Raw genomic sequence first — 17,010 nt, forward strand, 5'->3', positions numbered from 1 at the left:
ATCGTCGATGGTGAGTATCAAAACCGTGGGTTAGCCACGATATGTTAGCGATGATGGTAAGCTTCAGGACCGTGGGTTAGCGACGAGGGTTAGCTTCAGGACCGTGGGTTGTTGAGCGTCAGGACCATGGTTTAACAACGGTAGTGAGCGTCACAACCGTTGGTTATCGTTGATGGTGAGCTTGAGGACCGTGGGTTGGCCACGATGGTGAGCGTAAGGACCGTGGGTTAGCGACGATGGGTAGGCGTCGATGGTGAGCTTGAGGACCGTGGGTTGTCGACGATGGTGAGCGTCAGGACCATGGGGTAGCGACGATTGCTAGCGTCAGGACCGTTGGTTATCGTCGATGGTGAGTATCAGAACCGTGGGTTAGCCACGATATGTTAGCGATGATGGTAAGCTTAAGGACGTAGGTTAACGACGAGGGTTAGCTTCAGGACCGTGGGTTGTTGAGCGTCAGGACCATGGTTTAACAACGGTAGTGAGCGTCACAACTGTTGGTTATCGTCGGTGGTGAGTATCAGAACCGTTGGTTAGCCACGATGGTGAGCGTAAGGACCGTGGGTTAGCGACGATGGGTTGGCGACGATGGTGAGCTTGAGGACCGTAGGTTGGCGACGATGGTGAGCGTCAGGACCATGGGATAAGTCGACAATTGCTAGGCGTCAGGACCGTTGGTTATCGTCGATGTTGAGTATCAGAACCGTAGGTTAGCCACGATATGTTAGCGATGATGGTAAGCTTAAGGACTGTGGGTTAGCGACGAGGGTTAGCTTCAGGACTGTGGGTTGTTGAGCGTCAGGACCATGGTTTAACAACGGTAGTGAGCGTCACAACTGTTGGTTATCGTCGATGGTGAGTATCAGAACCGTTGGTTAGCCACGATGGTGAGCGTAAGGACCGTTGGTTAGCGACGATGGGTTGGTGACGATGGTGAGCGTCAGGACCGTGGGTTAGTGACGATGGCGAGCGTCAGGACCGTGGGTAAGCTAGCGACGATGGCGAGCGTCATGACAGAAAATTAATGACGATGGGTTAGCCACGATGGGTAGGCGTCGATGGTAAGCTTGAGGACCGTGGGTTGGCGACGATGGTGAGCGTCAGGACCATGGGATAGCGACAATTGCTAGTGCCGTGGGTTGTTGAGCGTCAGGACCATGGTTTAACAACGGTAGTGAGCGTCACAACCGTTGGTTATCGTTGATGGTGAGCTTGAGGACCGTGGGTTGGCCACGATGGTGAGCGTAAGGACCGTGGGTTAGCGACGATGGGTAGGCGTCGATGGTGAGCTTGAGGACCATGGGTTGGCGACGATGGTGAGCGTCAGGACCATGGGATAGCGGCAATTGCTAGGCGTCAGGACCGTTGGTTATCGTCGATGGTGAGTATCAGAACCGTAGGGTAGCCACGATATGTTAGCGATGATGGTAAGCTTCAGGACTGTGGGTTAGCGACGAGGGTTACTAGTAGCTTCAGGACCGTGGGTTGTTGAGCGTCAGGACCATGGTTTAACAACGGTAGTGAGCGTCACAACCGTTGGTTATCGTCGATGGTAAGTATCAGAACCGTTGGTTAGCCACGATGGTGAGCGTAAGGACCGTAGGTTAGCGGCGATGGGTTGGCGACGATGGTGAGCATAAGGACGGGGGTGGGGTATCGACGATGGCTAGCGTCAGGACTGGGATCGGATAAGTCGACAACTTTATAAACAATACTAACTATAATTGTCGACCAACAGGTCTGCTTCCATTCCACAGTCGATGTATCGCAAATCTTCAAGTGTTAAACCTTGTTGATATAGTAGGGGCTAATGTTTTGTCACAGCAAACGCCTGTGGGAAAACTGACTTTCGCATAAGATAAGGGATAAGTCAAAATAATGAAATATGTATTATATTCAATTGTTAGCTTACCTGGACCGAAGGTGCGGTGAGCTTATGCCATGGTGCGGCGTCCGTCGTCCGTCGTCCGTCAACATTTGCTTCAAATCGCTACTAGTCAAAAAGTTCTTATAGGATTTTGACCAAATTTGGTCAGAAACATCCTTGGCAGATGGGGATCAGATTTTGCATAAATGGTGACTCTGATCCAAAAGGGGCCTGAGGGGCGGGGCCCAATAGGGGAAATTGAGGTAATTCCTTTAAATCGCTTCTAGTCATAAAGTTATGAATGGATTTAAACCCAATTTGGTCAGAAACATCTTTTGGGGAAGGGGAACAGATTTTGCATAAATGGTGATTATGAACCCCAAGGGGACAAAGGGGCGGGGCCTAATGGGGAAATAGAGGTAATTTCTTCAAATCGCTACTAGTCATAAAGTTATGAATAGATTTAAACCCGAATTGGTCAGAAACATTATTGGGGGAAGGGGAACAGATTTTGCATAAATGGTGACTCTGACCCCCAACGGGTCTGAGGGGCGGGGCCCAATAGGGGAAATTGGGGCAATTCCTTTAAATCGCTACTAGTCATAAAGTTATGAATGGATTTGAACCCAATTTGGTCAGAAACATCATTTGGGGAAGGGGAACAGATTTTGCATAAATGGTGACTCTGACCCCCAAGGGGCCAAAGGGGCGGGGCCTAATGGGGAAATAGAGGTAATTTCTTCAAATCGCTACTAGTCATAGAGTTATGAATGGATTTAAACCCAAATTGGTCAGAAACATTCTTGGGGGAAGGGGAACAGATTTTGCATAAATGATGACTCTGACCCCCAAGGGGCCAAAGGGGCGGAGCCTAATTGGGAAATAGAGGTAATTCCTTCAAATCCCTACTAGTCATAAAGTTATGAATGGATTTGAACCCAATTTGGTCAGAAACATTCTTGGGGGAAGGGGAACAGATTTTGCATAAATGGTGACTCTGACCCCCAAGGGGCCCGAGGGGCGGGGCCGAATATGGGAAATTGAGGCAATTCCTTTAAATCGCTATTAGTCATAAAGTTATGAATGGATTTGAACCCAATTTAGTCAGAAGCATTCTTGGGGGAAGGGGAACAGATTTTGCTTAAATGGTGACTTTGACCCCCAAGGGGCCAAAGGGGCGGGGCCCCATATGGGAAATAGAGGTAATTTCTTTAAATCGCTACTAGTCATAAAGTTATGAATGGATTTGAACCCAATTTAATCAGAAACATCCTTTGGGGAAGGGGAACAGATTTTGCATAAATGGTGACTCTGACCCCTGAGGGGCCAAAGGGGCGGGGCCCCATATGGGAAATAGAGGTAATTCCTTTAAATCGCTACTAGTCATAAAGTTATGAATGGATTTGAACCCAATTTAATCAGAAACATCCTTTGGGGAAGGAGAACAGATTTTACATAAATGGTGACTCTGACCCCCAAAGGGCCTGAGGGGTGGGGCCCAATAGGGAAATAGAGGTAATTCCTTTAAATCGCTACTTGTGATAAAGTTATGAATGGATTTTAACACAATTTAGTAATAAACGTCCTTTGGGGAAGGAGAACAGATTTTGCATAAATGGTGACTCTGACCCCTAAAGGGCCAAAGGGGCGGGGCCTAATGGGGAAACAGAGGTAATGTCTTTAAATCGCTACTAGTCACAAAGTTATGAAAGGATTTGAACCCAATTTGGTCAAAAACATCATTGGGGGAAGCGGAACAGATTTTGCATAAATGGTGACTCTGATCCCTGAGGGGCCAAATGGGGCATAGCCCCATATGGGAAATAGAGGTAATTCCTTTAAATCGCTACTAGTCATACAGTTATGAATGGTTTTTAACACAATTTAGTAAGAAACATTCCTTGGGAAAGGGGAACAGATTTTGCATAAATGGTGACTCTGATCCCAGAGGGGCCAAAGGGGCGGGGCCCTAATGGGGAAATAAGAGGTAATTCCTTCAAATCGCTTCTAGTCATAAAGTTATGAATGGATTTAAACCCAAATTAGTCAGAAACATTCTTATGTGAAGGGGAACAGATTCTGCACAAATGGTGACTCTGACGCCCGAGGGGCAAAAGAGGCGGGGCCCCATATGGGAAATAGATGTAATTCCTTTAAATCGCTACTAGTCATAAAGTTATGAATGGATTTGAACCCAATTTAATCAGAAACATCCTTTGGGGAAGGGGAACAGATTTTGCATAAATGGTGACTCTGACCCCTGAGGGGCCAAAGGGGCGGGGCCCCATATGGGAAATAGAGGTAATTTCTTTAAATCGCTACTAGTCATAAATTTATGAATGGATTTGAACCCAATTTAGTAAGAAACATTCTTTGGGGAAGGGGAACAGATTTTGCATAAATGATGACCCTGCCCCCGAGGGGCAAAAGGGGTGGGGCCCTATATGGGAAATACAGGTAATTTCTGTCAATCACTACTAGTCATAAAGTTATAAATGCATGTTGTAAACTCAGAGAGTCTGGACTTTATTATTTCTTTAAAGCAGTTGGGATCCCCACGCTATAACCATATATAGCATTGTTTGAGGTTAACAAACAAAAGGAATTGAACATGAACATGATTTTGACATTTGGTCAAATCCAACCAGGTGAGCATACAGGCCCCATGGGCCTCTTGTTGCATATATATATAGATGTTCACGTTTTTATCATGTAAAATGTTGTAAATTACAGCTAACGTAGATATCCGTTTTCTACTAAGCATATTATAATATGTTATCAATTTAGCATCAAGTAGGTAAAAACCTCTTTTTCCATGATCAGATTTCAGTTTTTATTTATTCACCCACCGAAACACCAGATAAGAAATAATTCATTTCAAACATTTGTCAATATCAATATTTTTGTGGAGATACAACGTAATATACCCTACTATATTGTAGAGTGGATTCGATTCATTGGTCATCGTGATCCTTATCTCAGGATAACAGATTGGGGAGCGATTTTTGTTTTTTAATGTTTTTTTTTTTTTTTTTTTAAGTCTGTGAAATCGATTAGGTAGTGCAGTCTCCTTCTTTGATGACGGTTGGTCTCCTCAGCTATTGGATTTACCTGGCCAGAGAAGAAATTCTAAAGGTAGATGAACTTCTTTGTTTCGGTTGATTTTTGAAAATAAATACCTCGTGTGCAATGGAGCGTGAATAAAACCTTGAAGTCTTGAAGAACATTCAGCAAGACACAACCTAAATGATTCTCGTCATTATGAGTTATAAGATAATAAGACAAACAAATTAAACAGCTTAACAGGAGAATCCCTCCTGGTTTGTTTGAGGTTGTGCGCAAACATATAAAGATATATTGAATACATCTGTGCTATGGGAATAAAAAAGTCCATTCTCCCCAAACATAGAATAGTAAGGAAAAACAATTGTTCACTTAGATCCTTTATCGACTATCGGATGTTTCATTTCCTACATTAGTGGATACAGGTATTTTTCGCTGCAGGAACAGAGGTCAGGATATTGACAGGTAGAAATAGAGGATAATATACACAAAACTGCCTTCTCAGGGGGTAATTTAATTTCAAGGAACGTGATAGAATGGGATTTGAGTAGGGCCCAGTTAAGGTGATGTTCTCTATTATGTTCATCAGGGTAAAAAGGAGGTTATAACATACACTAATCGTGGGCTTGGATTCAATGAGAAGATTCATCAAGTTCACAAGCCGGAATTCTTGGCTCTAAAATGGTAGTCCACTGACAAGTCGAATGACTTCTTCTGAAGAGATGGCAAACAATAATCCCTTAACTTACGTCCTTAAAACCGCCGAACTGATTGATTGTTTGATTATGTATAAGGGCCAAATGACAGCCATTGTTTTTTTTAATGAGTGTCGATGGATTTTCAAAAGCGTTGAAGCAAACATCACTTGATAGGGCCTATGTACACATAAAATTGCAGATAAAAAAGGGCAAATTAAAAGTTAAAACAAAGACGAATACTATAAAGATAAAGCTAGGTTTTAAATTATGGTGTGTGAAAAACAATAATCGAATATTCAGTCCGATGCTACAGTAGAGAATAACGTTTGATTACAAAGTGTGCAACGGTGTATGTGAGTCACTTGTATAACATACAGGTGGGTATTACGACCTTGACTAGCAAAAGTATCATCTTTGAAAAGCTAGCAAGACTCCGATGGTAAACCAAACTGCAACGAAACGGTGGTATTTCGATCAATAACGACACCTGAGATGTGTTGTCATAATAATAAGAAATCTTACCCGCCTTGGGGAATGTACAGAGAAGTATATCTGATTTCCCTGAGTCAAAGTCTCTAATTGCCTCCATGTGTTTTTCAGTGTTAGCCAATAGCGGAGGAAATTTCGGAAGCATACAGCCATCGTAAATAGGATGTTTTTTGCTCCGTAAATGTTTCAATGCTTTTTCTCTTTCCTCAGGATCAAGTCTTAATAAGTCCATCGTATTCCTGTAAATTATATATCAATAGAGAAAGCATCTTACATATATCATGTAGATGTAATTAACAAGATCAGAAATACATATCATACACGTACCTTGAGCAGGCTAGTAAAACCTCAACAAAGACGTATTATGTTTGCTATTGTTTACACTACCATTTCCGCGGCTGCGCTGATGTAATCAGATAACCCTGACAACAACACAATTGCCATTCACAAGATTGCGAAATTGCCCTTGAGTAACCCAACACATTGATAGTCGTCCCATTTTCTATAGATATGCGACGATCAACACAAATGTGTAGTATGCTAGCACACTGTTATCCCCATATGCTTAGTTGGACACTTTGTGATACTGATCCCTCGTTAGAATAGAAAATCAAATTAATAAACAGTAAAATTACGTAGAAAGCAAAAGGAATACAATAGTGCATTAAATAAATTGTGTCCAAGTGCCACGTGTGGTGATCCTTAGAACTATTATTGATAACAGAAGGTATTTTTTATGAATTAAGATGCAGTTTGCCTACAGAGTTTTGTCATTTTCTAAGGTATGATCTAGGAATACACCGCAACCCTTGATTATGATTTCTTTACGACAGCGTCCCGTTTCTTAGCTTTCTTAAAAACATCTCACCCAGTTCTTTATCTTTACCAATTGGTTTTCATCCCCCCCCCCCCCCCCCCCCCAAATATATTTAAGTACTAACATTGACATGGTAATGGAAAGGATAAGAAAAAAAATCGATTCGTTTCTCTGAGCAATATAACTGATTGGTCCCGTCCGCTCGTCTTTTGAAACATATTTCGTTCTTTCGTTCCTTCGTTCCTTCGTTCCTTCGTTCGTTCGTTCGTTCGTCATCGTTATCGTTATCATTCGTTCGTATTCTGCCTTCGTTTTTTTTTATTAACTTCAGATTAAAATCACGTTTTAATTTACAGGTACGCATTCCTTTGCTTTGTTATTGTTATGTACCTGTCTACTATTATACTGATATTAACTATCATGAGGATATTGTTAATGCATAGAACTGATCTCGATAAGGCTTTGTGTGTTATTCATATACATGGGCATGTAGTCAAGTTACGATGGTATGCGTCCTGTTTTATCTCTGTGGTAACACCTGATGCCCCAGGTAAGAGAGACATATCGGTGTGACTAGTTAGGACGAATGCAGGGCAGCCCTTGATTTTAAATTAAAAATTTATTAAAAATAAGTTTAAGTGTTAAAATTTAACGCACTCGCTTTCACTCCGGCGACTGAGATTCGATACCGTAATGAAATGTTGAAACTTACCAGAGCTACCTGCCCGACAAAAGTAACAAATGGTATATGATTAAAATGTCGCGAAGAGCATGATTTCTACAGCTTGTAGCATTGATATGCATTCACTCTTTATTGAAACCAACTGCCTTTATTTATCTTATACAAACAGTAACTAGTTATTGAGGTTTTATATTTATCATTGACTGGGTCAGTTATTAAGCTATTTTCTCACCTTCATTGCGTGCTCTACCTATAATGTTGATGTTAATCAGTTCATTAGATGTTTAAGGATTTGCTTCCAATATCACAATTTCTGGGACAATTTTCGACTTCGTATGGAAGTAAGAACAAGTCAGCCAAGAGAGGAGTGAAGTTTGTTAACGTGGTTGTTCCATGTTAGCTGGGCATTTCATATGGGCAATTTGTCAAGAAATGGTTACAGTGTAATGTTAAGGATATATTCTGATTTTTTAGATAAAGAAAAAGGCAATAACATGAATATGTTGGTAGTTTTGTCTTTTTCTCCATGTCTTCTTGAAAGAACCCCGTAATTCTAGTCTAATTGGCCAATTTTGAAACAAGAAAGTTATTTTCAAATACAATTATCAAAAGACAAAAAGAATAGATGACGGATTTCTTTTCTGTACATGCATTCAAAAAATGTCCTTGGGAGATTGTTAACGAATATTTCGAACGCGTAAATGGTTCTTTTTACATTTTTCCAATTCAATTGATTAAGTGTTCTTATGTTCCATGGATAAACACGGGCGTTGCTACAAACCTGTTATTAGCTAGCTGTTTGCAGCTCAGGCAAAACATGCAAAAATGTATAAACTAGCCATTATCATCACACGACAGGAATATTTGTTTGACCGAATATGACTTTATAAAAGCATAAACATCGATTTATTTTGGTATTTAAATGCAAATAGCGACTGTAAATAACAACACACAAATACAGCATTGAGAGTGGAAAGACATTTATATTAAAAAATGGTTCTTATCAGCTTCGTATGAATACAAAAATGTTCGGAGTAATTATTGTAACCACGGTCATATGTTTTACAATATGTGCTTCAATGTAGTTCACAACTGTTATTCCGGAGTAACAGGATTGCAGTCCCGACATAATTGAACAAATAATGGTAGTAAGAAGGTAAGATAAAGTCTGAACAGCTACTAGGGCCGGCAATAAAACAGGGTTTATAAGGGTTATTTCAGTATAGGAATCCAATATAAACAAGGTAATACTACATCCTGTCGGATTATCTTATTCCCAACCGTCACTCACAGACATTTTCAAAACATACTTGGATTTGAATTACAATGTATGAACTTAAAAGACCATTGTACTTCCTATTTTTTGTTAATATTATTGGTAAAATCAATAATATTTCGGATATCCACTAACGGAGTGAACGTGAGAAGGGAACAAATAATGATGTCCAGAGAAATAATGAGATAGTACTGCGTGTATGTAGGCAATCAAATGTCTTAATATGGTATATATGGTTGATTATAAGACGCAATATGGCGTTTGTCTGCAAAGCTCTGACATTTCTATCCACTATAGTTAACGTATCAATACAGTTTAATTATAATATATACGTTTCAGAGTATCTTTTCAAAATATACGTGAATGAAAATAAAGTTATAGTAAAAACATTCCCTCCTTATTGTCTGTTCTTACCTTTTGGTCAAATGATGTCACGATTCGGGTGTCAGTTATGCTTTCACAGAGTACAAATCTATCATATTAGTTAATATCTTGACTTTGCCGCACAGATGTTAATATACATATATAGGTTTGATTAAGTATGAAAGAGAACAACAAAGTATACTAGTTGATAATGGTAAATATTACGGATACAGTAATTACGGTAAGAATCAACCTAGAAAAGGAGGGGTGCATACTGAGGCTCGGTGCTAAGAGAACCATACATTATGTAAGATATATATACATCCTTACATGTCATTCTTACATTAATAAAACACTTTAGACATTAGTTTTGTATGTTTAGTTTTTTGTTTGTTTGTTTGTTTGTTGTTGTTTTTTTTGTTAAAAAGTACGATAAGATAGGGGACAATTTAAATGTTAATAAAATCGGTACAAAAGACGACACAGAGTTAAACAACCGCACCAAACTACCGTATAAAATTTCACAAATCATCGATCTATAATAACTTTGTAATTGATAAGAGTATAACATTGGACGAATCTCCATAACATATATAATTATATTGTGTCTTTGTACAGTGTAACCTTGGAAGAGGCATCAGTTACTCTGTAAAACATTGTAACTCATTACAGTATAACGTTGGACGAACCATTAACACATCTATGCTTACATTGTAACTGATTACGTTGGGCGATTAATCAGTTATCAGTATAATATTTGACAAAGTCTATTTATAGTCGTTTATAATTCATAGGTGAACTTTAGACCGGTATCTTTCAACTCCCCTTCCAGCATTAGATCGAACATTTCATTTTGTGCGACAGTGAACCAATTCTTCCAGTCCCCTGTTGTACCTGTGAACAAGAAAAAACCAATGTTATGATAGGAAAGAAATTAATGAAACGAGCCACACATTCTACAACAGAAAGACTTTTTTTTCAACTTTTATCCAAATCACAATTCATTATTTTAAATTATACTAGTCGCCGAGACGTTTACCTTTTCTGAAAATGAAATTTGTTTTATCCTTTGAAATTTTTTGGATAATGTCCTCCCCTTTTTTGCCTGACGTTGTAGCGTCTGCAAGATTTTTAAATGAACATCGGTCGGCAATATCCTGTATAAGCTGAGGGCTTAATTCTTTGTTCAAAAAGGCTGCCAGACGTTCTATTTCTCCAAATGGATTCTGGAAGTAAGATTTTACACAAAATAACTTTTCTAGTTAACACACTTTCACAATACCTTTTCAACTATATTTATAAATATGTGTTCTTTCATGCGTTCGTGTAAAACAGAACAAAATTTGTAACTGTATACTAGTATGTAAACATGGTACCTTTTTCAAGTCTTCGTAGAACACGCTATGGATATTTGTTACTACTTTTGTCCGTTTCGCCTACCTCCCATTCTCGTTCGTAGTTGACAAAACCACCATAGAAATCTGGAGTGTATAAGCCACAGTATATATCATGTATCACGGTAAAGATAAATGAATACTATTTTGATGTTTGTACGCAGAATGCTGCTTTCTGATTTGTCATTTGTTCCTTTTCATACTTCTGTAACGGTTTGAATTAACATACAATGTTTTCAATATAAAATACACAATCATTATTACTTGCACACATTACCTAACTAAATAATACTCTCATACTACATATACTTTACATTCTGAACACATATATTCACACTCAAAATTAATAAATCAACTATAATTCCACAAAATACTCTAATACATACACAAATCCATACTTCTGCTAAGGGACACAACTCTCAATCAAAGGTACATAACTCACAAAATCTAATCCCGTTACACTTCTATGAAATGATCAATAAAAACAATAAGCTCCACCCACTTGATATTGATTGGAGCAGTCAACTCCCCTATGAGCTGAACTTCTTTATCATATAAATGGGAATCCTGTTTACCATACGCACTATTGTTTTACGCTCGAGATGTGTGTACGGGTCACTGTCATTACATTCATGTTGTAAACAAAAGTGAACTATAACACCATGCAATATTTGAATATATTTATTGTTTCTTACCACATAAAGAAGATATTAAAACAATGAGCCAGTAATTGGTTTGCCATAACATTAATTTTCGGTTTGCGCACTTGTTAAACTACAGACTGCTGTTTTGGCTCGACGAATGTTAACAAACTACCTACATTATTGAAGCCTTTACGCATGACAAAAACGTTTATATACTTCTCCTTCCTGCACTGATACTTCTGATAGTATTTCATCATTTTGGAACTCTTTGGAGTTGGATCATATAGCCTCTAGATTGCTGTTTCATTCCTGGTCGCGTACGTCAAGCACGAGGTAATGGAAGGGATATTGAATCGTAGTGATTCATTAAATAATCAAATCAAAATACTGAATGGGTGCATTTATAAATCTAAACCTAAATGTACTGAATTATGGAACCCCTATTGCAACTTTTCAGTCTCTGGATTGTAACCATCGTGCTTTCCCTACCCACGGTGATTTCCAAATAAGTCTTCCTGCAAGTATTTTTCGATCTACATTCTGAAGCAAATCTTTTATTGTGCCGATTTTCCCCTTGTTTTATCAATTTTAGAAGTAGTTACATTTTTCTTTAAATTTGGTACCGCTTGCTTGTTATCTTATCGTATAATATATACATTATGATATATTTTACTTACTATGTTTGTTTGCACACATTTCATGTATAAAATCGTTCCAAGTTCCAGGAAAATCTTCCTCTGTACAGACTGTCGCCGGATCGTTCTTGATGTGGTTGTAAAATGACACCATCACATCCTTTGGGTTTCTTGATACATGAATGATTTTGTATCCGTTATCTACGTGTTTCTTTGGGATATGACGAAATGTTACGTGTGTATTGAGTAAACGTGGCGAAGGACGATCATTTAATTCTTCAAGGTTGATAGCTTCCAGCATAACATTGCCTTTATGACCACTGGTATACTGTGCTCCTTCCTGTAGGATCATCGACACGATCTCGTGTACCCAATGTGTCCCTACAAAAACAAGGAATTGTAATGCATTGCTTACGTAAAGAAGGCGTTATTTACAAAAAAAAGCTGTCATCTTATGATATCGACCATAAATCGTATGAAATCACTGTATGGTTATTGCTTTGTGACATATGAGTCTTTATAGTGTTATAGTGTAACCTGTGTGCAGTGTTGTTTACGTAATTGTCAAGTGTATTTACCCTGTCAAATGCAGTAGAGCGCAACTCAGTGGTACCCCATGCACATATGTAATGTATGCTTTTCTTAACACATTTGTCTATGTTATTTCCTTTTAAACTCACCTGGTCCGAAGTTTCTTTAAATCATGCTGTTGTTAAAGCAATCCCTTGGGACTTTTCATAACCCTATGGAGTTATGAATTTGTTTCTGGTTTTTATCTATGATGCAAGGTGAGCGATATAGGCCCTCTGGGCCTCTTGTCTTTTTTGAGTGGTCCAGCACGCATCGATATCATACACATGCATAAACTAGTCTCGCCTATATTATACGCCACGTAGGTTTGGTAAACTGACAGTGATACGAGTGGGATGGAATGTATTCTTTGCGTTAGCGGCTGATTGATTAAACTTGCGAATGATTTTGTTGCACACCATAACCCTGATGATATTTCAACAAATTTTAATGACAATTTTATATTTATTATATTATATAGATATACATTATATTAGCTCTATTAGCTATCTAATCTACTGTTATTTAAAATATGTATTTGTTTCAGTAATCAAGTTAATAGACATCCATGTTCAACCGGATTCACACATCTTCCAAATGAATATAAAATCGTTTGTTTTTGTTAATGTATAACTGCTTTCTGGGATTTAAAAAAACTGTGATAACTTTCATGAGGTATCTGTATATTATATGTATTACAATCACAATTATCACAGCCATATAAAACATCAATATTGATATCGTTATGGTCAAAGGCATAATTAATGAGCGAGTTAGGTACAATTTTATATTATCAAAAGAAATTCTAGACAAAAATTAGCGATTGCGTTCAGTTCATCTGTATCAGTTTATATACCTTCAGTTTTCAACGTTTAGCATAGTCAATATCAGTGAATTTTTCTTTATCTTACAGACGTTTCAGACCTGCAAGTGGTTAAGAATGTAAAAGATTAGTATCAGTAATACAAGTTGTACAGCACATGAAAGGAGAACAAAGGTCAATGTATTTGCTAGTTATGTGGTACCTATGCCATCTCAAAACGAAAATTTACTTGCATTTGCATTGGACATTATGGTAATGTGAACCGAAATGTTTAAAACGTAGAACGTGCAAGGTAGCACATTGGTAGCGTGCGTGTTATAGTTAGTGTGTTTGCAGGTTAAGCTTAACGTTAGTTATACATGTTTTCTCTTTGTGTCTGTATTTTGTGTACTTCTGTCACCCTGATCTTTGTTGGGCACTGTGCATGTGTCCTGACTATTCTTGGTGTTTTTGTCGCCAGGGTCTGCCGTATCTGTGTGCTTCTGTCAATCATCTGTTGTGATTGGTCCTTTAATTTCGTATTATCAAATGTGGGATAAATTCAGGGTGGTATATCGTGGGCAGTCTGATGGATTAGTTTCCTGTGTTCAGTCACGTCTTTGTATGTTAATGTAGGATTATGTTATTAAGGGTTTTAGGTTGGTTTTAACTCTTGATATGCTAGGTTTAGTTTCGTATATTAATGTCGTATGTATGGGTGTTTGTATTAGGCTTGGGCGTTTGTTCTATAGCAAGACTTATACTGTTGCATAAGTCTATATATTTTCATGTTGATATATAAATTGTTAACTGTAATTCAAGGCGTTCGTTCTCCCTCTATACGGCAGATACAAGTTACCAACCAGAACTGGGTTGAAGGTCCAAAGGGCGAGTCGGGTGCAGTTTAACACACGTATGCAATCTTGGCACAACACGCTCCTGTTACATATTAATATGCTATTTACCTGGTGTATATCAAGATATATAAGATTAAGACTGCACAAAGTATAAGAAAAAAATAGAACATTTGGCGAGATTATGAGAGTTGGTTAGACTGGAATGAACGGTCATGTTTCCATGAATATCGACATTTGCATTGCCTTTGTTTGTCATGCTGTCACAGTCTAAAGGAATCTTACCTGCTTTGGGGAATGTACAGAGCAGTATATCTGATTCCCTTGAGTCAAAGTCCCTAATTGCCTCCATGTGTTTTTCAGGACCGGCCAATAGCGGGCGAAATTTCGGAAGCATACAGCCATCGTAAGTAGGATGCTTTTTGCTCCGCAAAATATTAAGTATTTTTTCTCTTTCCTCAGGATCAAGACTTTAATAAGTCCATCGTTCTCCTGTCAAGTATACATTAATAGAAAACTGAGAATAGAGGAACAACTGATATAAACAATATATATATCAACACATAGATGTGATAAAGAAGATCAGAAATACATAGTATACACGTACCTTAAGCAGGTTAGTCAAACATAAACAAAACAAGACGTCTGATTGCGTTCCATTATCGGGTTAGTACCATTTCTACCAAATAGTAACAGTATCATAAAATGGAACAGACTTGAATATCCAGCGAAATTCCAAGATGTCGGCTGTCGCTACCAAAAACCGAATGATTTCCTTCTTTACGACTTAACGGATGTAAAATCGATATCTTCTAATTAATCCTGACATACACAATCTATAAAATTTCTTTGCTAATGAAGAGTCTCCGTCAAAAAGTTTACTTGCATGACAACTGAAGAATCACAGTCGCGCCATCTTGAATCCAAGTGGTACGTTTGAAATAACTATCCACGAGTGCCAGTTCGGCTCTGCTAGTACAACCTGTTCCATTATGAGTGCGTCAGATTCTTATCGGTACAACTGGCACGAACCCGATAAAAGAAAGCACCCGACAGCAACTCTATAGCCATTTACAAGATTACGTAACCACTCATTGTAATGCTACTGTTTTTGTGTCGTCCCACTTCCTCGCCCATTCACTACATGTATAACAATCAACACAAAATTCTTCTCATTTCTATATGCTTACTCATTTGAATAATAGTTCAAATAATAAAATTCGGTGCATGACGTATCCAGTAAAATTATCCAGTAAGCAAAAGGAAAGGAAATTATTACTTTAGATACATGTAAGCTGTGTCTCGATGCGACGTCTGGGGACCACTAGGACCAATTTATTGATTAATAGACGTTGATTAATTGATAATAGAAGATAATTTTTGATAAAACAAAATAGTTCAAGTTACTCAAACTTCTTTATCTATCCTATCTAAATATCACTTTCATTTCTGTATAATTTGAACCATTTGTCTAGGAAATCGTCCCGTTTTTATCCGTTGTTATTTTAATGTCTCCCCACTTCGTTATCTTTTTTTATATTATTTTTTGTTAAATATATTGATGTCGCGACATTGGTAGAGGGTAAGGTATAAAATGATGAGGTATTGTTTCATTCCACAATATGGCTGATTGGTTTTTGTTGTCTCTTGAAAACATTTTTGTTTTTTTGGGGGGGAATATCTCGATTTTATCGTATTCGTATTTTGTTGTCGCCTATCAATGTCAAGGTTAAAATCACGTTTTAATTTCAAGTTCGTATCTGTGTTTTGATGTTTCTGTTTTTGTCATGTACCTTTATAATATAGTTATACTATTATCCTATCCTGCGATAAACCACTTAACCATTCAAATTGTGTTTATAACTATCATTTCATTAGGCTTTGTGTTGATTAAATTTAATTTCAACAACTTTTATTGACATAGTTGATCAATGTTTATTGGATAACTGACAAGACTATTTACATTCTTTCCAAATCATGTATTCAACTTTTGAACATAATTTCCGAAAGGAAAATTATAATCACATAAGTTAAAGGGAAGTAACTCATTCTTAGATTAACACCACTGGATCACAATACTTAGATTAACACCACTGGATCACAATACATTTACACTGAACACATCTTACATAATGCTATTTTGTATAGAGAATCTGGTCTTATTCCACTTTCTAAACGTCGACATCTTCATCAACATATTCTGTTTGATAAGATTTTTAATAAAGTATGCCCTGTTCATTTAAGTGACTCCATTTTACCTTATATGGACACAAATAATATTGCTTACCCATTACGTCATAATAGACTTTTTGATGTGCCTCGGGCTAGAACAAACCTTTATAATACAATTTTTCCCCTTAAATCATGTATGAATGGAACAATCCAACTTGTCTGTTTCCATCAATGTCCTCTTTAAATACCTTAAAGCGTGAATTCTTACAACATCTTGACTTAGATGGTGATACACAATGTACCACTATTTTTTAAAAACGGTGGAGATCAAAACATTAGTATAGTTTTATGTCAGTTGAGTAATTCTGTGAGTAATCTTAATGCAAATTTATTTAATTCTCATTTAAAAGATACCCCTGCCTGCAACTGTAGGTATCCAGTTGAAGATTGCTCTCACTACTTTCTAAACTGTCCTCTTTATAACATTGAAAGGCAGTCCCTTTTCAACTCTCTAGCTGCTCTGAGTGATCATATGCTGCAGAATACACAATTATTTTTATTTGGTTCTTTTGATGTGGATATTATTTTAAACATATCAGTTCTTGACTTGGTTCAGAGATTCAAAGTCGATACCAGACGATTTTCTTGACTCAATACTGGAAATTGTAAATTTTTCATAACTGT

General features: G+C 37.7%; 1 protein-coding gene and 1 long non-coding RNA gene across 2 annotated transcripts; both read right to left on the reverse strand.

Moving 5' to 3' along the window:
• Positions 1-8,579: 8,579 nt before the first annotated feature.
• Positions 8,580-11,550, reverse strand: LOC117335943 (sulfotransferase family cytosolic 1B member 1-like). Its single transcript, XM_033896228.1, has 4 exons — positions 11,470-11,550; positions 10,632-10,691; positions 10,295-10,481; positions 8,580-10,149 (listed from the first exon to the last, which is right to left on the reverse strand). The coding sequence occupies exons 1-4, from the start codon at positions 11,548-11,550 to the stop codon at positions 10,037-10,039; spliced, it is 441 nt and encodes a 146-aa protein (XP_033752119.1). The 3' UTR covers positions 8,580-10,036.
• A 420-nt stretch (positions 11,551-11,970) lies between these two features.
• Positions 11,971-15,271, reverse strand: LOC117335516. The gene is made up of 3 exons (XR_004534424.1): positions 14,762-15,271; positions 14,440-14,646; positions 11,971-12,309 (listed from the first exon to the last, which is right to left on the reverse strand). It is a non-coding gene; the product is annotated as an uncharacterized LOC117335516 (long non-coding RNA).
• Between the last annotated feature and the right edge of the window lie 1,739 nt (positions 15,272-17,010).

The sequence above is a fragment of the Pecten maximus genome, chromosome 10 (genome assembly GCF_902652985.1).
Source record: "Pecten maximus chromosome 10, xPecMax1.1, whole genome shotgun sequence".
Classification (NCBI taxonomy): domain Eukaryota; kingdom Metazoa; phylum Mollusca; class Bivalvia; order Pectinida; family Pectinidae; genus Pecten; species Pecten maximus.